Source organism: Bos taurus, chromosome 15 (assembly GCF_002263795.3).
Source record: "Bos taurus isolate L1 Dominette 01449 registration number 42190680 breed Hereford chromosome 15, ARS-UCD2.0, whole genome shotgun sequence".
Lineage (NCBI taxonomy): Eukaryota > Metazoa > Chordata > Mammalia > Artiodactyla > Bovidae > Bos > Bos taurus.
In genome coordinates this window covers 51782657-51805034 of record NC_037342.1, presented here as the reverse complement: position 1 = coordinate 51805034, position 22378 = coordinate 51782657, and the positions used below count along the sequence as shown (strand labels likewise).

At 48.2% G+C, this 22378-nt stretch overlaps 2 protein-coding genes across 5 annotated transcripts; both read right to left on the bottom strand.

Moving 5' to 3' along the window:
- Nucleotides 1–716: 716 nt before the first annotated feature.
- FOLR1 (folate receptor alpha) lies at nt 717–11577 on the bottom strand. Its single transcript, NM_001206532.1, has 5 exons — nt 11485–11577; nt 4692–4865; nt 3553–3741; nt 1232–1367; nt 717–1099 (listed from the first exon to the last, which is right to left on the bottom strand). The coding sequence occupies exons 2-5, from the start codon at nt 4839–4841 to the stop codon at nt 819–821; spliced, it is 756 nt and encodes a 251-aa protein (NP_001193461.1). The 5' UTR covers nt 4842–4865; nt 11485–11577; the 3' UTR covers nt 717–818.
- A 5309-nt stretch (nt 11578–16886) lies between these two features.
- On the bottom strand, nt 16887–22158 carry FOLR3 (folate receptor gamma). 4 transcript variants are annotated; one of them, NM_001206530.1, is made up of 5 exons: nt 22088–22158; nt 20881–21057; nt 17840–18028; nt 17504–17639; nt 16887–17365 (listed from the first exon to the last, which is right to left on the bottom strand). In NM_001206530.1, exons 2-5 carry the CDS (start codon nt 21043–21045, stop codon nt 17130–17132), a joined length of 726 nt encoding a protein of 241 aa, NP_001193459.1. In that variant the 5' UTR covers nt 21046–21057; nt 22088–22158; the 3' UTR covers nt 16887–17129. The 4 variants fall into 4 exon arrangements, with proteins under 4 accessions (NP_001193459.1, NP_001265502.1, NP_001193456.1 ...); NM_001278573.1 differs by lacking the exon at nt 22088–22158 and adding an exon at nt 21310–21330; NM_001206527.1 differs by lacking the exon at nt 22088–22158 and adding an exon at nt 21132–21254.
- Nucleotides 22159–22378: the final 220 nt, after the last annotated feature.

Below are 22378 nucleotides of genomic sequence, written 5' to 3'. Positions count from 1 at the left end.
TTCCAATACTTAGGCCACCTGATGTGAAGAGCCAACTCATTGGAAAAGCCCCTGATTCTGGGAAGCACTGAGGGCAAGAGAAGGGGGCAACAGAGGATGCGATGGTTGGATGGCATCACCAACTCAATGGACATGCCAAACTCCTGGAAATAGTGAAGGACAGAGAAGCCTGGCATGCTGCAGTCCGTGGGGTCACAAAGATTCAGACATGACTGAGCGACTGAACAACAACAGAATATAGACAAAGCATCTATACCTTACAGGAATAAAATATATAAAGAATTTTGGACAGTGCCCAGCAGATAGTATTAGATGGTCTAATAGCAGCTGTATTAGATGGTCTAGAACTCTCTCAGTCACCCTTCACCTCTTTCCAGCCAGCTGTCCAGAACATGCTGTCCATGCTGGACACTTCCATTCCCCTCTCTTCTGTTGGAGAGCTGAGAAAAGGACAGAACAAATATTCCAGTTAGCCCAGGAATACTTGGGTCCAATTCAAATGATAAAGTCCTCTGCCTGGCTCTAGATTAAAGCTGCAGTGAAAAATGAAATTGAGAGCTATGAATATCCCCTAGATTGGAAGGATAAAGTTATTTGGCAAGATCATAGCAAGTATCAGAACTGAAAACTGGCCAAGTCTAACTAGTTTTAGTCAGTGGTACTGGAAAGCAAAAGTCACATTTCCATTCACGTTCAAATAACTTATGTGACACATGTAGGGTGATTGACTTTTTATTCAAACAGTTTCCACCAAGGAACAAACTGACTGTGGAGCTTAACGGGGCAGGGATTTCCAGGTGTCAAAAAATAATAGGAGCTCAACTGAGCAGCCAGAGTAACAATAAGAGCAGGCCGCAACGCAGAGGCCAGGCCTCATGGAGCCCAGCCCCATTCATGCTCTCAGCATAGAATCTCGCCACCTCCTCGTTGGGGTTGTCCAGGATGGGGTCGAACCACATCTGAATGCAGCGGCCGCTGCCACGACTGTAGTTGCTGGCTTTGTAGGAGTGACTCCAGATTTCATTGCACAGAGCAGCAGGCGTCGGGAAGTAGAAGTCGAAGCGGTGGCAGGCAGCTTTCACTGGGCACTGGTTGTACCCTGTGGGGAGGATGGAAGTCTGTAGCCACTGGGTCCAGAATCACCTCTTGCTCCATCAGCCCCAAGACTGCAAGTCTCCATAAACCCTTCCACACCCCCCCTACCCCTTCCAAACCCCTGCCCAGCCCTCACCTGAGGTCCAGTCCCAGCCCCTGTGCCAGTTGCTCTTGCAGGTGTAGGAGGTGCGGCAGTCTTCCCACCAGCTCTGACAGTCCTCTTTGCAGAGGGGCACATTCAGGATCCGTTCTTTGCGCCAGCTCTGATTCACCTGGGTCGGGAACCAGGGAAGGAGGGCTCTAGTCAGCCAGGGATCTCAGCTGCTACAGCCCTGATGGAGTCCAGGGCTGAGAGAGAGGCAGTGACTCCACTGTTAACCAAACTCAGTTTTAGCTGCTCTCTGCTCAAAAGCCAGTAATCAATGGGACTTCCCTGGTGGTACAGTGGGTAAGATCCACCTGCCTATTCAGAGGACATGCATACAGCCCCTGGTTGGGGAAGATCCCACATGCTGTGCAGCAACTAATCCTATGCTCCACAACTATTGAGCCTGCGCTCTAGAGTTGGAGAACTGTAACGGAGCCCAAGCGCCACAACTACTGAAGCCCTTGCGCCCTAGAGCCCGTGCTCCACAACTAGAGAAGCCACTGTAATGAGAAGTCCATACACCGCAACCAGAGAAAAGGCCACGCAGTAATGAAGACCCAGCACAGCCATAAATAAATAAATAAAATTATAAATAAAAATATGCATTTCAAAAAAGAAAAGCCAGCAATCTGGAGAGGAGTTAATTCATGTCCTGAGGCCAGCTCTAGATTATGTTCAGCCATGCCCGCTTTTAAAGGAGAAAAGGGGAAAGAACCTCAAGGAACCATTAAGGCAGGAAGTTAGATTATGCATTGTTCTCCCTTGTGCACCGACTGGCTGACTTCAGATACCACATTGCCCAGTGACTTGCCTGCAGGTTTGCTAAGGGAGCTGTTGGAGGTACGGAGTTAATCATTTTTTAGCTACTTAAGTAATTCTTCATCCTTACTTTTTTAATCTAGGAAAAGAATCAACAGGTTAGGCAAGGCATGGTATCTATTCAGGAGAGCATAAGTCAGGAGTTAGGTTAAATTGCCTGGTGATTTCATCCCTATAATTAGGTTGTTTTAAGGTTAGAGGAACCAGAGATCAAATTGCCAACATCCATTGGATCATCGAAAAAGCAAGAGACTTCCAGAAAAACATCTACTTCGGCTTTATTGACTATGCCAAAGCCTGTGTGTGGATCACAACAAACTGTGGAAAATTCTTCAAGAGATGGGAATACCAGACCACTTCACCTGCCTCCTGAGAAATCTGTATGTAGGTCAAGAAGCAACAGTTAGAAGTGGAGATGGAAAACAGACTGGTTCCAAATTGGGAAAGGAATACGTCAAGGCTGTATATTGTCACCCTGGTTATTTAACTTATATGCTGAGTACATCATGAGATGCTGGGCTGGGTGAAGCACAAGCTGGAATCAAGATTGCTGGGAGAAATATCAATAACCTCAGATATGCAGATGACACCACCCTTATGGCAGAAAGAAAAGAACTAAATAGACTCTTGATGAAAGTGAAAGAGTAGAGTGAAAAAGTAGGCTTAAAACTTCAGAAAACTAAGATCATGGCATAGGATCCCATCACCTCATGGCAAATAGATGGGGATACAGTGACAGATTATTTTTTGGGGCTCCAAAATCACTGCAGATGGTGACTGCAGCCATGAAATTAAAAGATGCTTGCTCCTTGGAAGGAAAGTTATGACCAACCTAGACAGCATATAAAAAAGCAGAGACATTACTTTGCCAACAAAGGTTTGTCTAGTCAAAGCTATGGTTTTTCCAGTAGTCATGTGTGGTTGTGAGAGTTGGACTATAAAGCTGAAGAATTGATGCTTTTGAACTGTGGTGTTGGAGAAGACTCTCGAGAGTCCCTTGGACTGCAAAGAGATCCAACCAGTCCATCCTAAAGGAGATCAGTCCTGGGTATTCATTGGAAGGACTGATGCTGAAGTTAAAACTCCAATACTTTGGCCACCTGATGTGAAGAACTGACTCATTTGAAAAGACCCTGATGCTGGGAATGACTGAAAGCAGGAGAAGGAGAAGGCAGAGGATGAGATGGTTGGATGGCATCACCGACTCAATGAACATGAGTTTGAGTAAGCTTCAGGAGTTGGTGATGGACAGGGAAGCCTGGTGTGCTTCAGTCTATGGGGTCACAAAGAGTCAGACACGACTGAGTGACTGAACTGAACTGATGGTTAGAGGGGAACAGAAATGGGCAAACAGGAAAGGGGCAAAAGAGGTGCTCCCACGACCCTCCTCAGACCAGAATTCCTGGAGTGTCCCTGCAAGTGGCTGGGGGTGGGTCAGCTAGGGGGCTGTCCTCTGCTGAAGCTCCTGTCTGCGGGGCTGGTGCCCATACCTCCCGGATCCAGGGCCCCAGATTAGGTGAGCACTCGTAGAGACAGGTGTCCTGAATAAAGTGGCGCTTGCATGCAGGCTCCATCTTGCCGCAGTGGTCCCAGTCGAATCTGTACAGGCTGGAAATATCCTTATGGGCTTCTATGCTGGTGTTGACAAAGCAGCAGGCATTCTTTTTCCAAGGGCTGCACTGTTGGGGGGGGAGCGGCGGGGAGAGGGACTCAAGGGTGATCCTTCACACCCAGCACAACCAGAATATTCCCACCTTTCCCCTTCAGTCCTTGATTCCCCAACAGTCTTCAGAGAAACATCAGGTGGAGGAACCCTTTTTGGGGGACAGGGTTTTCCAAGACTGTGGGATCCCAGGGGTAGCAGTCATCACAATATTCATTCATTCAAGTTTTTATTGAGCTCCTATTTCTAACCCAGGCATTTTTCTAGGAACTGGGAACAAAATGAAAACAGCACTGGATAATTGCTTTGGGCAAAACAGGAGAGGAACAGGACATTTCAGTTTTCTGGAATGACCAGATTAAGCCTCTTTGGGAAGGCTCACCTTCAGATAAAGATCTGAAGGTGAGGAAGCAAGTTAAATGAACCACAACCCCAGTAGAGTTCTAATTACAGAAATACACAATGATCTTATGAATGAATGAAAACCCATGGCCTAGAATTTAGTATAAAAGCAGAATATTAAGGGGACTTCCCTGCTTGTCCAGTGGTTAAGAATCTGTCTGGCAATGCAGGGGATATGGGTTTGATCACTGATAGGGGAACTAAGATCTCCATATGCCACAGAGCAACCAAGCCTGCAAAGAGCCTGTGCTGTGGACCTCAATGAAGACCCCACACAGCCAAATATAAACTTTTAAAAAAAATTAAAAAAAGAAAATCAACCCCCTCCTTCTCCTCAAAAGGTCTCTCCAGGCCTGCTTCCTGATTTGAGTAACACGGAAACTCAACAACCGAGAAGCTGAGCTCTAGGCATTGTTCTGACCACACTGGGCACGCAGAACATGTAAAAGAGTCGATGCAAACTGAAGAAAGAGCTGTTCAGGGAACTTCCCTGCCTCCACCAAGGACGGGGGTAGACGTTCCCTGAGGCAGCTCTTCCCCATCCCAGATGACCCCTCGGCCTACCTGTCCATGTAACTTGTCCTCGGGACCTGGTTTTTCCTTATGGTACCTGGCATTCATGCAGACGTTGAGAAGCTGAGTCCCGGGCCGGGCTGCCCCCACAGCAGCCACACACACTAAAAGGCACAGCAGTGGTGTGATCTTCCAGGCCATGCCTGTCTCTGAAGAACCAATTTCCTTGAAGGCAGCAAGGAAAGTCAAAGTGGGTCCTCAGGCTGTTAATAATAAATTAGGAGGGTGGGTGGAGTCTAGGGCGGGATTGAGCCCTAGTAACTCTAATCTTCCTAGTCTCAGGAAGATTGGGATCAGACACAGCCTTTTGAGACAATACCTTCCTGGCTTTTCTACAAGGTCTTGAGGATCAAGTGGTGCAACTGACAGGTGGAGTTTGGGCAAAATTCAGAAATAGCCAGAAGATTGCCAGAGGTCCACAATCTCTCCTTTGAAATCCGTGAAGGCAAATATTTCAGAGTTTAAACTTTTAAGATTTGTTGGCTGAAAACACACACAGTGTAAGAGCTATTGAGTTGAGTGAACCACACATCTCGGTAGAAAGTTGCTTCTAGTCACAAGGTAAAAAAAAAAGGTACCTTTTTTTTAAATTGGAAGAGAAAGTGAAAGTGAAGTCGCTCAGTCATGTCCAACTCTTTGCCACCCCATGGACTGTAGCCTACCAGGCTCCTCCGTCCAAGGGATTTTCCAGGCAAGAGTACTGGAGTGGGGTGCCATTTCCTTCTCCAGAGGATCTTCCCAACCCAGGGATTGTAGGCATTGTAGGCAGACGCTTTATCATGAGCCACCAGGGAATTGGAAGATAATTGCTTTACAATGAACCGACTCATTAGAAAAGACCCTGATCCTGGGAAAGATTGAAAACAAAAGGAGAAAGGGGCGGCGGAGGATAAGATGGTCAGATAGCATCATTGATCCAAGGGACAAGAGTCTGAGCAAATTCCAGGAGATGGTGAAGGACCGGGAATCCTGGCAAGTTGCAGCCCATGGGGTCGCAAAGAGTCAGACGACTTAGTGACTAACAATAAAAACAATTGCTTCACAGTGCCGTGGAGGTCTCTGCTGTAAATCAACATGAATCAGTCATACCCTCTTTCTTGAGCACCCCCCGCCATTCCACTCCTCTAGGTTGTGTCAACTACAAATGGGCACTGAGCCTTGGCAAGAGCCAAGAGCAGTGGCAGCGCCTGCACAAGGGCATTTGCCACCTGCCTCTGTGGAAATTGAGCCCTGTGCTGCTGCAGCTGTTGACCTTCAACACCCCCTGAGGAAGTTCAAGGTGGAATGTGCCCCAGGGAATCCGGTGGGACAGGTCTTTAGGTAGTTAGATATCTTCAGGAGTTGATTTTATGATTCCAATCCTTGCATCTCCTCATATCTAGAGAAGCAATAAATCCTTTCATGGTGACATCGGATCCTCTCGACTAGCAGAAAACTTCTTGTAAAGTAAGCAATTGATTGCATTAAACTCCTCCTTCACCAAAACATATATTGACCTTCCCCGACTGCCTCTTTGGAGTAGTCTCTCGGAGCTATCTGAGGTGCTGCCTCCTGAGCTGCAGACCTCATTTTGCCCCAAATAAAGTTTAACTTGCAATTCTCAAGTTGTGCATCTTTTTTTTTAATTTATTTTTTAATTGAAGGATAATTGCTTTACAGAATGTTGTTGTTTTCTGTCAAACCGCAACATGAATCAGCCATAGGTATGCATACATCCCCTCCCTTCAAGCTGTGCATCTATGGTAGTTGACAGCTATCACAGAGTGCCAGGCTGGCTCCCTGTGTTACACAGCAGCTTCCTGCTGGTTACCTGTTTTACACAGGATATTGTACGTAGGCCAGTGCTAGTGTATCAATTTATCCTACCCTGTCCTTCTCCCACTGTGCCCACCAGTCCATCTTCTACATCTGCATCTCCAGGTCGTCTCTGTAAATATGTTCATCAGTACCATTTTTCTAGACTCCATATATATGTGTTAATATACAATATTTGTTTTTCTCTTTCTGATTTTGTTCTGCCTAATAGACTCTAAGTTCATCCATCTCTCTACAGTTGACTCAAATGTGTTCCTTTTTGTGGCTGAGTAATATTCCATTGTATATATGTACCACACTTCTTTATGCATCCATCTGTCTATAGATGTCTAGGTTGCTTCCAAGTCCTATGTGTGTGAAAGTCGCTCAATCTTGTCTGACTCTTTGCAACCCCATAGACTATACAGTCCATGGAATTCTCTAGGCCGGAATACTGGAGTGGGTAGTCTTTCCCTTCTCCAGGGGATCTTCCCAACCCAGGGATCGAACCCAGGTCTCCCGCATCGCAGGAAGATTCTTTACCAGCTGAGTCACAAGGGAAGCCCATGCTTCAGTGTCCTAGCTATTGTACATAGTGCTGCAGTAAACATTGGGGTACAAGTGTTTTTTTTGAATTGTGGTTTTCTCAGGGTTTATGCCTAGTAGTGGAACCATCACATGGCAGTTTTATTCCTATTTTGTTAAAGAATCTCCATATTGTTCTCTATAGTGGCTGAAATTAGAATCAATTTATATTCCCACCAACAGCACAAAAAAGCTTCCTTTTCTCCACATCCTCTCCAGCATTTATTGTTTGTAGTTTTTTTGTTTTTTTTTTTAAATGATGGCCATTCTGATGGGTGTGAGGTGATAGCTCTTTGTAGTTTTGATTTGCCTTTCTCTGATATTGAGCAATGTTGAGCATCTTTTCATGTGTTTATTGACCCTCTGTATGTCTTCTTTGGAGAAATGTCTGTTTTAGTCTTCTGCCCATTTTTTGATTGGGCTGTTTGTTTTTTTGATATTGAGCTATATGAGCTCCTTATGTATTTTGGAGATTAATCCTTCATCAGTTGTTTGTAATTTTATCCCATTCTGAGGGTTGTACTTTAATCTTGTTTATTGTTTCCTTTGCTATGCAAAAGCTTTTAATTTTAATTATGTCTCATTCATTTATATTTGCTTTTATTCCATTACTCTAGGAGATAGGTTAGAGAAGATCTCTCTGTCATTTATGTCAAAGAGTGCTAAGCCTGTTTTCCTCTAAGAGCTTTATAGTTTCCAGCCTTAAATGTAAGTCTTTAATCCATTTTGAGTTTATTTTTGTGTATGGTGTTAGGAGGGCTTCCCAGGTGGGTAGTGGTAAAGAACTCACCTGCCAATACAGAAGATGTAAGAGACACGGGTTTGGTCCCTGGGTCAGAAAGATCCCTTGAAGGAAGGCATGACAACCCACTCCAGTATTCTTGCCTGGAGAATCCCATGGACAGAGTGGGATTCCCTGGTGGGCTACAGTCCATAGGGTTGCAAAGAGTTGGACAAGACTGCAGGGACTCAGCACGCATGCAGTGTTGGGAAGTGTCTAATTTCATCCTTTTACATGTTGTGCTTGTTGTGCTCAGTCACTCCATCATGTCTGACTGTGCAACTGTAGCCTCCTCTGCCCATGGTATTTTACAGGCAAAAATACTGGAGTAGGGTGCTATTTCCTACTCTGGGAATCTTCCCAATCCAGGGATTGAACCCACATCTCTTGCATCACCTGCATTGGCAGGTTAGTTCTTTACCATCAGCGTCCCCCGGGAAGCCCCTCTTTTACAGGTAGCTCTTCAGTTTTCCCAGCACCATTTACTGAAGAAGTTGTCTTTTTTCCATTGTATATTCTTGCCTCTTTTGTCAAAAATAAGGAGTTTCTTATACAGCAAGGAGATCAAACCAGTCAATCCTAAAGGAAATCAACCCTAATATTCACCAGTAGGACTGAAGCTACCCTTTTGTGGATCACTGCCTTGTTGTGGCAAAGCGGCTTGTGTAACCTGATAAAGCTATGAGCCGTGTCATGTATGGCCACCCAAGATGGATGGGCCATAGAGGAGGGTTCTGACAAAATGTGATCCACTGGAGGAGGGAATGGGAAACCACCTCGGGATACTTGCTGTGAGAACCTTATGAACTGTATAAAAGGACAAAAATACATGCCACCGAAAGATGAGTCCTCCAGGTCTGAAGGTGTCCAGTATTAACTTAAAAAAAACTAAGATCATGGCATCTGGCCCCATTACTTCATAGAAAACAGAAGGGAAAAAGTGGAAGTAGTGACAGAGTTCCTCTTCGTGGGCTCTAAAATCACTGCAGATGGTGACTGCAGCCACGAAATCCGAAGACATTTGCTTCTTGGCAGGAAGGCTATGACAAACCTAGACAGTGTGTTGAAAAGCAGAAATATTACTCTTCGACAAAGGTCATATAGTCAAGGCTATGATCTTCCCAGAGGTCACATATCGTTATGAAAGCTGTACTGTAAAGAAGGTGGAGAACGGAAGAACTGATGCCTTCAAACTGCTGGAGAAGACTCCTGAGAGTCCCTTGGACAGCAAAGAGATCAAACCAGTCAATCTTAATGGAAATCAACCCTGAATACTTGTTGGAAGGACTGCTGAAGCTGAAGCTCCAGTATTTTGGTCATCTGATGTAAAGAGCTGACTGACTGGAAAAGTCCCTGATGTTGGGAAAGATTGAGGGCAGGAGAAGAGGGCATCAGAGGATCAGATGGCCAGATGGCATCACCAATGCAATGGACATGAATTTGGGCAAACTTCAGGAGATGGTGAGGGACAGGGAGGCCTGGTGCACTGCAGTCCGTGGGGTCGCAAAGAGTCGGACATGACTGGGTGACTGAACAACAACAACAAGAACTGATGCTGAAGCTGAAGCTCCAATCCTTTGGCCACCTGATTTGAGGAGCTGACTCATTGGAAAAGACCCTGATTCTGGGAAAGATTGAGGGCAGGATCAGAAGAGGGCAACAGAGGATGAGGTGGTTGGATGACATCACCAACTCAATGGCCATGAATTTGAGTGAACTCTGGGAGATAGTGAAGGACAAGGAAGCCAGGCATGCTGCAGTCCATGGGATCACAAAGAGTAGGACATGACTTGACTGAACAACAAAAGGTCAGTGACTGAAGTCGCTAATGACTTACTCCCTGTAGATGGCAGAACGACATTCTTTCGCTGGCAGTTTTATCAAAGGTAAGGCAAAATAAGATAATACAGTTGTATGCACTCAGTGATCAAGCACATGTTGTATGGGGAAATAGCTACACTAGTGGGATAATTAAAATAATAACCTCGCATTCATTCTCAGATGAGATTTTGACGACAAATGACTGTGTAAAAGTTTACAACAGTATCTTAATTTTGGAGCTCCAAATGCAGATCTATGTTTTGTTTTGTTTTTTTTAAAGCCCTGCTTCCAGCTCTTTTCAGTTTCATTATTTAGCTACTCTCAGAGACCCTGTGACCTGGGGCAATGTCAGAGAACAAAGGCTTGGAGGTGGACATGAGCAACAGTTCACCTCTGGGGTCCAGGGCGGCTCCTGAACCCTGCCCCAGAGCTGGCCTCTTGATAGCATCTCAATCTCCTGACCTCTCACACTGAGATTTGGGAGGTGCCTGCTCCCTCATCCCACTGCTCACCAGGTGCCTGGTTCTCCTAAAACGCCCAGAATTCATTTCCCATGGCTCCTAAAGCTTATGCATCCTCCCTGCTCACAAAGTTGCCCTGCCCTCCCATTGCCCCCCATCTCCTGAAGAACTCCAGCATCGTGCATGGGTCTCCTGGATGGGGGCTGAGCTGAGTGGCCTCCAGGCTGACTCTGCCCTAAGGGCTCTGGGAAACCTGGAATTAAATTCCCACAAAGCTCCCCTCATCCTCCTTGTGTCCTCACTTTTCACCCTTCCACAATTCAATATCCTGCTACACATGTTTATTGTTCACTGTTTAGGTGTTCATTCATTTACTAATTCATTCATTCCAGGATCCAATTATCTCTCCATGGACCCTGTCACTCCCTGATCTCCAAGAGCACAGGAGACATCTTAACTCTTGGAAATGCCACATGGTTCACAATTAGGTTCCTTTGGGAGCACAGAGTCTAACAGTTTAGAGCACAGGGTTTCGGATCCCAACTCTCATACTCCCTCCACCCCCCCTTGACCTTGGGGGAAAATAACTCACATTATCTTGAGGCTTAGTTTCCTTACCTGAGGATTAAATGTAGGGGGGAAGCCCTAACAATCACTAGCCAACTGGGCCCGGACTGAGAAATCACTTGGGAATGGGGAACGTGCCCCAAGTCACACAGTTCAGTTCAGTTTAGTTCAGTCACTCAGTCGTGTCTGACTCTTCGCGACCCCATGAACCGCAGCACACAGTAGGGACCACCCACGTCCAACTCTGGACCCTCAAATCCAGGGCTCCTTCAGCTTTTGCCCCCTGTACCTCCGCTGTGCGGAGGCTCCCATGGGGTGACTAACAGACTCCTGGGGGAGTACTGGGAGGGCTGAGAAAGCCCTTTCTCCACTCAGTCAGTTGGTGATTCTTTTTTTTGCTATGGCCTCTTTCTAGAGCCAGTGCTTTCTTCCCCTCCATGCCACATAAATCAGCCTGTAAACCCCTCCCCATCTTCCTGGTCTCAGCTCAGATCTTGGTCCAGCTTGCCCCTCCCTTCTCCCCTCCCACCCCCACACCAATCATGACCCTGACACCACCACCCCTCCCCACATGGTCCCAGACTTAAAGCTCTGAGCACTCAGTGCAGTGCTGAAAGGCAAAGTCCTGGGTTCTACCAACTTATAGTTTAACCTTGGGCAGGCCCCGATTCTGCTTCTGGATTCTCTGCTTTTAGGGATCCTGCCAGAGTGGATCCTTCCAGTTCAGATCCTTTAGTGCTTTCTGGGAGTGCCCTAGGGTGTATAGCTAACATACCTGGGAGGAATGCTGGCTGTTCGTCTGGCTCAGGCTTCTGTTCTGCTCTGCAGTCCCCCTTGCCTCACTCTAGGGGACAGAAGGGCTTAGTGGCCTAGGAGACGGGCCGTGGGAATGTGGCCCAGGAGAGGCTCTTAGGATAGGGCGAAGGCCACCCAGGAGTTAATTATTGCATGTGGGCTCCAGCCAGGCCTCCATGGGAGGGTGGTGGGTAGGAGTGTGAGGATTAATAGTGCAGGCCCAAGGTCAATTACCGAGCCCCACTTACTCCATTTTCTCCCCTAAACTCAGTTCTGAGAAAACCTTGCAGCCTGAATTGCTGAGATCCTTTAAAATAATCTGCTCCACTTCTAACCCCCTCATCCTGTTTTACAGATAAAGAGAATGAGACCCAGAGAATCAGGACAGAGCTCATTGCAGGGCAAAGGCTGGAGCACAGGTTTCCAAGCTCCAGGGCACTTGAACAGAGTGTTGTTCTTGTTCAGTCACTCAGTCATGTCCGACTCTTTGCGACTCCATGGACTGCAGCATGTCAGGCTTCCCTGTCCTTCACTGTCTCCCTGAATTTGCTCAAACTCATGTCCATTGAGTCGGTAATACTATCCAAACATCTCATCCTCTGTCGTCCCCTTCTCTTCCTGCCCTCCATCTTTCCCAGCATCAGAGTCTTTTCCAATGAGTCAGTTCTTCGCATTAGGTGGCCAAAGGATTGAAGCTTCAGTGTCAGTCCTTCTAGTGAGTGTTCAGGGTTGATTTCCTTTCTAATTGACTGGTTTGACCTCCTTGCTGCCCAAGGGACTCTCAAGAGTCTTCTCCAGCATCACAATAATTTGAAAGCATCAATTCTTCAGCACTCAGCATACAGAGTGCAGAGTTCCCATATCCCCAGCTTATAGAGCCACTGACTCTTCAATCTCATCAGCCTCAGGCATCACCCACTTCCAGCTGTAAAATCACAGATGTTCAGTTTACTAGAGCCTCAGCTATCCCAAGGCCCTAGCTCCCCTCCCTTCCTCCATCCATTCACACAAGTCTACTTTCTCCAGCAGCCAACAGTCTGCTCTAATGTAGATTCCTCGCCCCCTACTCCTACCCCAGCCAGGAACAGAGCCTTCCTTTTTACACCCTCTGAGGCCAGGTTGCTACCACTGCTGGAGAAAAAGAAAAGAGGAGGAAGAAATAAGTTCAGGAGAGAACGTTGAGCTCTCTTGTGTTGAGGTGCTATGTGCAACGTGGTGTGAGGTTGTGGTAAAAGAGAAAACCCAGGGAAGGGTCCGTGTTGGATGTGGAAGCCATCAGCCTACACACAGCAGCAGAAGTTTAAAGAATATAGGGCCTCAATACTGTTGGAGGACTTCGCTGGTGGTCCAGTGGTTAAGAATCCGCCTGCCAATACAGGGGACATGGGTTCGACCCTTGGTCCAGGAAGATTTCACATGCCTCAGAGCAACTAAGCCCTTGCACCACAGCTACTGAGCTTGAGTCTTGCAACTACTAAGCCAAAGCACCCTAGAGCCCTCGCTCCACAAGAGAAGCTATCACAATGAGAAGCCTGGACACCACAACCACAAAATAGGCCCTGCTCGCTGCAACTAGAGAAAGCCTGAGCACAGCAACAAAGACCTACTGTAGCCAAAAAATTAACAAAAATTTTTAAAAAGGTCTCAGTTAAAAAAAAAAAAAAATGCTTGTAAAGGGCACCGGTCTGGGCCCATGGAGCAAGGAAGTGGGGAGCTGGGAGCCAGAAGAGGCAGCTGGATTACTGGAGGAGAATCAGCCAAGAAGGAAAGCCCTATAGGCCTGCAAAGAAATTGAGTCCAATGCAGGGAGGAGGGAAGAAATGGACTCCCAGGAGACCCCCATCTTGTGCCCTGCTTTCCCTCTCCCGCAGAGTGAGCCATTCCTGAATCTTGTGACAGACAAGCTGGGAGGACTAAGCCCTCTGAACACCTGAGCAGGTAGAAGGCAGCTAGGACCCCCAGACATCCCTCCTGGCTTTACAAGCCCAACTCAGCCTTCTCCTGATTGGAGAAGCATGGCCATGTGTCCAGGAATGCCCCAAAGCATTCTCCTATACACTCATCTAAGGGCTTCCCAGGTGGCGCAGTGGTATAGAATCTGCCCGCCAATGTAGGACACACAGGAGACACCAGTTCTCTCCCTGGGTTGGGAAGATCCCCTGGAGTAGGAAATGGCAACCCACCCCAGTATTCTTGTCTGGGAATTCCCATGGATAGAAGAGCCTGGCAGACTATAGGCCAGGGGTTTGCAAAAGAAATGGACAGGACTGAGCACACACACTCACGTATGTGTTCATCAGGATGGACTTTCCCTGTCCCCCATTCTCTGCCCCTGCACCAGAAGTTGATTATAAATCGGACTTTATAGATGCTTTTGAACTCTGGTGTTGGAGAAGACTCTTGAGAGTCCCTCGGACTGCAAAGAAGATCCAACCAGTCCATCCTAAAGGAGAGCAGTCTTGGGTGTTCATTGGAAGGACTGCTGTTGAAGCTGAAACTCCAATACTTTGGCCACCTCATGCGAAGAGCTGACTCATTGGAAAAGACTCTGATGCTGGGAAGGATTGGGGGCAGGAGGAGACAGGGACAACAGAGGATGAGATGGCTGGATGGCATCACCGACTTGATGGACATGAGTTTGGGTGAACTCCGGGAGTTGGTCATGGACAGGGAGGCCTGGCGTGCTGCAGTTCATGGGGTCGCAAAGAGTTGGACACAACTGAGTGATTGGACTGAACTGAACTGAACTGATAGACCATCCACTCAGGAGAGATGTTTGACCCCTGAGAACTCAGGGGTTCAGAAGAAGAGACTGGCAAGTGGGAGGTAAGTTGGACCCATGAGTTCTAATCCATGAGGAGTCCCTGCCCTTACTGAATCTCATGCCGAGCTCTGAATCTGAGACCCCAGTGCTCAGACCACCTGGCCAACAGGCAGGGACACAGTCAAACAGCCACTGTGAAGCCGATCCTGAGAGTATCCACCTGGATTACAAGCTTAATATCAGCCAAGTTAGCCGTCAGCATCCTTGTGGACCCCAAACTGAAGGCTACTCTGTGACCAAACAAAAATAACAGGAAGGTCTTTGGCCCTGCGTGGGTAAGGGCTCTGGGCTGCAGGGAGGGGGGATGGGAGAAGCTGGAGCTTTTCCTGAGTGCGAGCCAGCATCATATGCAATTGCTTACCACCCATCCTCATAGTTGAGAAAAATATAGTTCCCAGGCAGCAAAGAGGGGCTAGGATTCAGAACTGAGTCTGATTCCAAGCCTGGTTTCTTTCACAAAGAAAGGAGAGCTCTGTGAAGGCATCAGAGTCTGAGGACTGCAGATCCAGTGTTTCTTCTCTGGCCTCATTTCCTGCCCTTGTCCTCTTAACTTCTATCTTAGCCACCTAGAAATTCTCCTTGTGCTTCTATCACCTCCAAGCCTTTGTGCTTCTTGAACCTTCTCCAGGAAATGTCATTCCTCCTGCCTAATCTGCTTGGTCAACACTACGCTCTCTCTGGAAACCTTCCCTCACCTTTCTGGGCTTCCACAGAACTGCGCCACACTCTGTGCTCCCCTGGAGCAAACCCTCAGCTCAGTGTGTAAGAGTTGTCAGTTATCAGGTCTGTCTGTCTGCCCCCACCAGAGAGTACAAGGCACTTAGTTGCCTACGTGTCGGCTGACACAGCCAGAAGGCATCTGTTGACCGACAGACTGAGTGCATGGATTCCTTTGCTTCCTAAGCACCTCCTCTGTGCGAGGCACTGACCCAGGGCCAGGGGATCCGACACAAAATGACATAGACACGGCCTTTGCTTTCACTTGTGTATGTTTTGTAGGGAAAGTCAGACAATAAGCACAGCGAATTGATATCTATACAAGAGGACCCGTGATGTGATGAGAAAGTACCCAGGTGAGAAGTTCTTTTGGTTGGGTTGTCAGAAGTCGTTTGTTGTGCTAAGTCGTGTCTGACTCTTTTTGAGGAATTAATCATAGGATGAACTCTAAGTGGCTACAAGAAGTCAGCCTGCAGAGTATCAAAACATTCTAGGAAGCTCAACTGAACACAGTGAGTCAGCCTGCAGAATATACAAGAACATTCTAGGAACCCAGAGAGGAGGGGACTTCTGGGCCACTGAAGGAGTTTGGTTTTTCCAGCAGATACCATGGGAAAGCATTTAAAGGGTTGGAGAGGGGGGTGTCACAAAAATAAAACATTTTTTCGGTATTTGTTTTCATTTTTTAAAAAGCGTCCATCAGATAGTAAAACTCCAGGGTGAAAGTTTGATGATGAATAGGATATTTGCCATCCTCAAAATATCTACCTACAACATACTTATTAATTACAAAAAGGGGGAAAGTAATGGAGAAACCCGGCAGACCCAATCCCAACCAGTTAACGTCCTCAGGAATGGGCCAACCTGACACCTATGCCCCCCGCCACCACGATGCATCAAGAGCACACAGAATTGCTTTCAGGATATTCATGTCCAAAGTGCAGAACCTCAGTCAGATAAACCCAAACTGAGAGTTATTCTACAAAATAACTTTCAAAGATGTCAAGGCCATAAAAGAATGAACCTCCCTCCCTCAAATGTCCATCAGTAAGTGAATGAATTAAGTGTGATCAATACATAGAATGGAATATTGCCCAGCAATGAAACAGAATGAACTAGTCTCTGTAGATCAATATGGAAAGATCTCAGAAACCTTGTTCTCGTGGTAAGAAACATGGCCAGTGAAAAACTTACTGAGACGCCCTTTATCCCACCTATCAGTTTAGAAGAAAATCAGCTTAGTAGAACATTCAAAGTGTGATGCTCTACTGGGTTGACCACATGATGGGGAAATAAGGCACTCGTACATTGCTGGTGGGGGCCCCATTGATACAACCCCTGTAGAATTATAACTATCAAAATTATAAATCCAAATGCTCCTTGACCCAGCAATCCCTCTTCTGGAATCCAACAGTATAGCATTCTACTATGTATATTGTTATTCACTGTAGAATTGTCATTAAAAACAAAAACGAAAAAACAAAACAAAACAAAAACGAAACTGAGACAATGCAAGCTTTCCTCATGAGGGTCTGCCCACCAATATCTCCTTCCCAGCCCACATCTAGTAAGGGAAGGAAAGGGAAAGAAACTTCAGGAGCCAATAACTCATCTGCCAGTCTCTCCCCAGCTTCCCTCCACCAATTCTCTTGTTCTCTTGTGGTATAGGAGGGGGCAGGCCAGTGCAGAAGAGCCCCAGGCTAAGGATGAACTTCCACCCTCTGCTTGCTGATGAACTTCATGCTAGCCCAGTCCCTTTTGGGACCTCTCAACAGGAAGGATGGAGCAATAAGGCATGCCTACCACCTCCCAACCCACTCATCCCCAAATTATTTATAAAATACAGTACACACATGGATATATTTATTAGAATAAACTCTCAGAGGATCCCCATAGGGTTTTGGATCAGGAAACAATGACCAAGGTATTATGAGTCCTCCTCGTCTGAGAGAGTGGAGCTGGGTTGAACTGAGATAATCACCCAGGTTGGGTGCAGGTATGGAAGATGTTCAGGTGTCGGCAGCGAGAACAGCTTAGTTAAGGAGCCAGAGTGGCAGCATCTGGGTCAAGTTGAGCAGGAGGGGTCAGATCCCCTGGGGTGTGGACCCAGAAGTAGGGTTCTCAGCATAAAATCTCGCCACCTCCTCATTGGGGTTGCCCTGGAAGGGGTCGAACCACATCTGAATGCAGCGGCCGCTGCCCCGGCTGTAATTGCTGACCTTGTAGGAGTGACTCCAGATTTCATTGCACAGAGCAGCAGGCGTCGGGAAGTAGAAGTCAAAGCGGTGGCAGGCAGCTTTCACTGGGCACTGGTTGTACCCTGTGGGGAGGATGGAAGACCTGTAGCCACTAGGTCCAGAACCATCTCTTGCTCCACCAACCCCACAACCGCAAATCTCCATAAACCCTTCCACACCCCCAGCTCCCCCTCCCACTCCCCACACCCCCCAGTCCTCACCTGAGGTCCAGTTCCAGCCCTTGTGCCAGTTGCTCTTGCAGGTGTAGGAGGTGCGGCAGTCTTCCCACCAGCTCTGACAGTCCTCTTTGCACAGGGGCACACCCAGCACCCGCTCTTTGCGCCACCTCTGGTTAACCTGGAGGGGTCAGGGCAGGGAGGGAGCCAGTCTGTCAGGGATCTCAGCTGCTATAGCCTTGATGGGGTCCAGGGTTGGGGAGGTGGGGGCGATGCCTCTATCACCCTCAGACCAGAATTCATGAACCACACCCTCCCTGCAAGTGACCAGTGGACTCTGCCCTCTGCTGAAGCTCCTGTCTGTGGGGCTGGTGCCCATACCTCCCGGATCCAGGGCCCCAGATTAGGTGAGCACTCGTAGAGACAGGTGTCCTGAATAAAGTGGCGCTTGCAAGCAGGCTCCATCTTGCCGCAGTGGTCCCAGTTGAATCTGTACAGGTAGGAAATGTCCTTATGGGCTTCTATGCTGGTGTTGACAGAGCAGCAGGCATTCTTCCTCCAGGGGCTGCACTGTGGAGGGGAAGACGTGGGGCTAAGTCCTTGAGCCACCGTGGCCATCTCCATATTCTGGCTCCTCTGCCTCGGGTAGATCATCCAGAGGATCACTCGCTGGGGAGGCTGCCCCTGAGCCTGGACTTGAGAGCCCTCATTTTGGGGTAGAGGCAGTAATAATACTGACCTTCTAACAGAAAGTAACACAGGGGACGTGGGAGATCTGGGGAATCATCATCTGGGGGGACATTATTATTTGTACATCTCTAAACTGTTTACAAAGTTATTTCACGTTATCTGGGTTATTTATATTATTCATTTTGCACCGAGCTGGTATTAACTGAGTGCAGGCACTGTGCTGGCTGATGAGTATACTGTAATGAACAAAATAGATCAAATCTCTGCCCTCCTTGAGCTTATGGTTTTAGTGAGGGGCAGGGAGGGGGGATACAGAGAACACTGGGGGCACAGAAAAGAGCAGATGCAAAGTCCCTGAGATTCTTGCACTTTATCTTCTCTTACTGAAGATAATGGTCCCAGTCGAAAGACCATTACTCCAGTTTTACAGAGTTTAAGGAAGCGGCACCCTTGGTGGATGGTAAGGTTAAGGTTTTAACTCAGGACAGAGAGGAGAGGGGAATCCTGGACTCAGGTTGTGGTGGGGGGTGGAGGAAAGGGGACTGGTCTGGCTCTTTCAGGGTCTGGAAGCCCAGGTGAGGGGACTCCTGGTAGGTCTTGAAAGAAGAGAGGTGCAGAGTGGCAGTGACCCACACATGGCCCGGCAATGGGCCATGGGACTAAATGTGGGAGGCAATCCTGGAGAGGTAAATTCAAGGCAGGTAAGAAGGTAGCAGGGGCTTCCCAAGTGGTGCTAGTGGGAAAGAACCCCCCTGCCAATGCAGGAGATATAAGAGACACAGGTTCAATCCCTGAGTTGGGAAGATCCCCTGGAGGAGGGCACAGCAACCCACTCCAGTATTCTTGCCTGGAGAGTCCCACGGACACAGGAGCCTGGTGGGCTACAGTTCAGTGGTTCACACAGAGCTGGACACGACTGAAGCGACTTAGCACACATACACAAGATGGGAGAAGTGATTGTGGTTTTTAGGAATTGCCGTGGGCTGGGAGTCAGGAGCTGAGTGATCATAACGCTTGAAATGTCTGAGATGAACTCTAGCATGCAGGCTCAAGTGAGGGGGCAGCTGTGATGGCTCCGGACACTCAGGAGAAACTAAGGAAAGTCCTTGATGGCGGAGCCAAATTGATTCCTCTCCAATAACCAAGCCCATGCCCGGAGCTGCTGCCGCAGAGCCTGCTTCCAGGCTTCCCTAGCTTTTTGTGCATACCGTTCCTCAGATGCCCAAATCCTGGTCAACTTGCAAGACCCCATCCACTGCATCCCTGACCTGCCAGCCAGGGTCAGTGGTTTCCTCCTCTGAAAGGATTAATACATGTAATGAAAAATACTTCCTGGCCCGTTTTGGAGAGGCTCTAGAAAACCGGCCACTCTCACATAGCCTACGTCCCTCTGAATTGCAGTCACCTGTCTTCCTCAAAGATCTGCGCACCATTTCTTGGCAAAGAGGAAGTGCTACTAAAGGTTCTTTAAAGCCCCCTTTAAAACTTAAAAAATCCTAAAAATGCGGTGGTGCATATGGACTTTCAGTTTTGGAAGATGAAAACATTCTGGAGGTGGATGGTGGTGATGGTGGTGAGGTTTGCGTGTGAATCTACCTAATGCCACAGCATTGCATGCTTAGAAATGCGTAAATGGCAAATTTTATGTTATGGGTATTTTACTAGCAAATGAACTGTTGGAAATAGCTCAGAAGTCATGGGCTGCTGAACTTCCCTCTCTTCACTTGAAGACCCTGGAGACAGTCCATGCCAGCCTTTCCCTGGGGACACTGCAGCACCCCCAGCAGTGTGAAGGCTTGTAGGGAGCCGAGGGAGAGACCAGAGGGGATAAGATACCCGCATTTCTCATGAGCCTGGAGTTCAACTTCAAGCTCAGAGTCCCTGAGCTGCTTTAGGGATCTTCCCTTGAGACCAGCCTCACCTCCCCTTCTCTGCGGGCCGCAGTGTTCTTGGCTCTGGCCACACTGGACTTGGCACCACGCATGCTGTCACCCTCCAACCTGTGTACACACCGTCCTCTGCTAGGCTGCCTTTTCCCGCTTTGTCTTCCTGGAAAACTCTTACTCAACCTCCAAGGCCAAGCCAATGGCCTCTTTACTTGGAAGTCTTCCCAGCGTATCTGATTTGCCACTTTCTCATCAGGACCTAATGGAGGTGAGGACCTGGCCTATTTGTAGTTCTTTGTTACATGGTGACCATGAGGGACCTGTCTCTCCTACCTTGACTTTGAGCTCCATGGGCTGGCACATAGTGCAGGTTGGGAAAGTTACCACCAGTCCCTCTCCCGGCTGGATTCTGAGTTCCCATGTCTACCTGTGCCTTCTCTGGGCCTATTTCCTCATTTGTATAAATAGAGACCACCTGCTGCTGCTGCTGCTAAGTCGCTTCAGTCGTGTCCGACTCTGTGTGACCCCATAGACAGCAGCTCACCAGGCTCCCCCGTCGCTGGGATTCTCCAGGCAAGAACACTGGAGTGGGTTGCCATTTCCTTCCTACCACCTACCAAGTAGGTATTCACAGACAAGGTGTGAGGAAAACACTTGACCCATAGAGGGCGCTAGATAAATAGTCCTCCCAGTGTTGTAGTGACCTCCTAGGAGAGGTCCACCAGGATCACCTCCCTGCCACCCTCCTGCCTCCATCACTCCCAAAGCTGATCTTCCCATCACCCTAACTTCTCCCTTTTTGGGGGTCTTCCCTCTCCCCTACCCCAGACCCCACCCCATCCTCACCTGCTCATGTAGACTGTCCTCTGGGCCTGGTTCTGCCTTGTGGTGCTTGGCATCCATGCAGACATTAAGTAGGTCTGTCCTGGCCCGTGGAGTTCTGGGGGCCTGGGCACCCCATGCAGCAGCCACCAAAGCCAGAAGCAGCAACTGTGTCATCTGCCAAGCCATGACCACTCACTCCTGCCAGGAAGCCACCATAAGACTCTTGGTCAGATTTCTTGTCTCCCTCCCAAACCCAGATCTGGCCTCCTCACCTGGCTTTCCCCACTTCACCAATGAGCTGAGCGATGAAGGGCCTGTAGAGGTCTGGACCAAGTGGTAGGAATCCACCCCCACCTGAGGACATTTCAACACTAGCTCTGTGACGTGGAGGGAGCCACCACCCCTCTCTAGACATCCCCTTCCGGTTTTGCCAAACAGTATTTCACTCACAATCAGAGGGTCCTGCATAACAGGAACCATGGGGCATAATCTGCTGATGGGGTTGTTGAGTGAGAGGAGGGGTGTCAGCCAGCCTTTGCTTCTGCTTCCTCATCCCATCCCAACTAGCCCGAAGCAACCTAAGTTTAGGAGCCAAGAGATTGCCAGCGGAGTAAACAGGGAAGCTGACCAGTGGCCAGATGAAGGCCATTGAACCATTCAGTTCTTGCTTAAGGTTCCGGAGCCTGTGCCAAGGGAGCTGAGAGTAGCGAGAAGGCTATATGGAAAGCTGTGCTGTGCTGTGCTTAGTTGCTCAGTCATGTCCAATTCTTTGCAACCCCATGGACTGTAGACCCCCAGGCTCCTCCGTCCATGGGGATTCTCCAGGCAAGAATACTGGAGTGGGTTGCCTAATCCTTCTCCAGGAAATCTTCCTGACCCAGGGATCAAACCAGGGTCTCCTGCATGGCAGGCAGATTCTTTACCAATTGAGCTATCAGGGAAGCCCTAGTGAGAGCTAAACCTCAGGTCCTTACACCTCAACAACCCTCTGCAACCCCCACTGAGAGGTCTTGGGAAGTTCCCTGGGCAGAGTAAGGACTAGACCTTGGGGAAGGCCAAGAAGTAAGGAGAATGTGGAGGAGAAACTGAGCCAGAGCAGTGGGTGGTGGAGGCACCAGAGGAAAAGCCCTCCCAGGACACCAGGGGAGCCCCCATCTTGCCTCTCACCTCCTACTTCCCATCCGTACTTTTCCTCCCTGTCCTGCTCTTACCTCTGCCCTCAGCCTACCTGGGATAGGAGAGTGTCTCCCCTCTCTTTTATAAGCCTGTGCAGACTGCTTGGTCAACCGCTCAGTCAGCGAAGTCTAGAGGCTTTGTCTAGGAAACAGCTCAATTGCCTTTCATTTCAGAGCCAGTTAAATTATGGTATACACACCCAGTGGGATTTAACCTGTTGAAAAAGATTGAGAGAACTCTTGACGTATGAATATGGAAAACTTTCCAAGTACATTGTTAAGTGACAAAAGAAAGGTGTATACACTTACGGTCAATTAAACTACGACAAAGGAGTCAAGAGTAT

Coding starts and splice junctions, on each gene's coding strand:
- FOLR3 (NM_001206530.1), bottom strand. CDS start 21,045: ATGGCTTGGCAGATGACACAGTTGCTGCTTCTGGCTTTGGTGGCTGCT. Junction 18,029..20,880: donor AGGACAGTCTACATGAGCAG/GTGAGGATGGGG, acceptor TCCCCTCCACAG/TGCAGCCCCTGGAGGAAGAA. Junction 17,640..17,839: donor TGGGGCCCTGGATCCGGGAG/GTATGGGCACCA, acceptor TGACCCCTCCAG/GTTAACCAGAGGTGGCGCAA.
- FOLR1 (NM_001206532.1), bottom strand. CDS start 4,841: ATGGCCTGGAAGATCACACCACTGCTGTGCCTTTTAGTGTGTGTGGCT. Junction 3,742..4,691: donor AGGACAAGTTACATGGACAG/GTAGGCCGAGGG, acceptor CCCCCCCAACAG/TGCAGCCCTTGGAAAAAGAA. Junction 1,368..3,552: donor TGGGGCCCTGGATCCGGGAG/GTATGGGCACCA, acceptor TTCCCGACCCAG/GTGAATCAGAGCTGGCGCAA.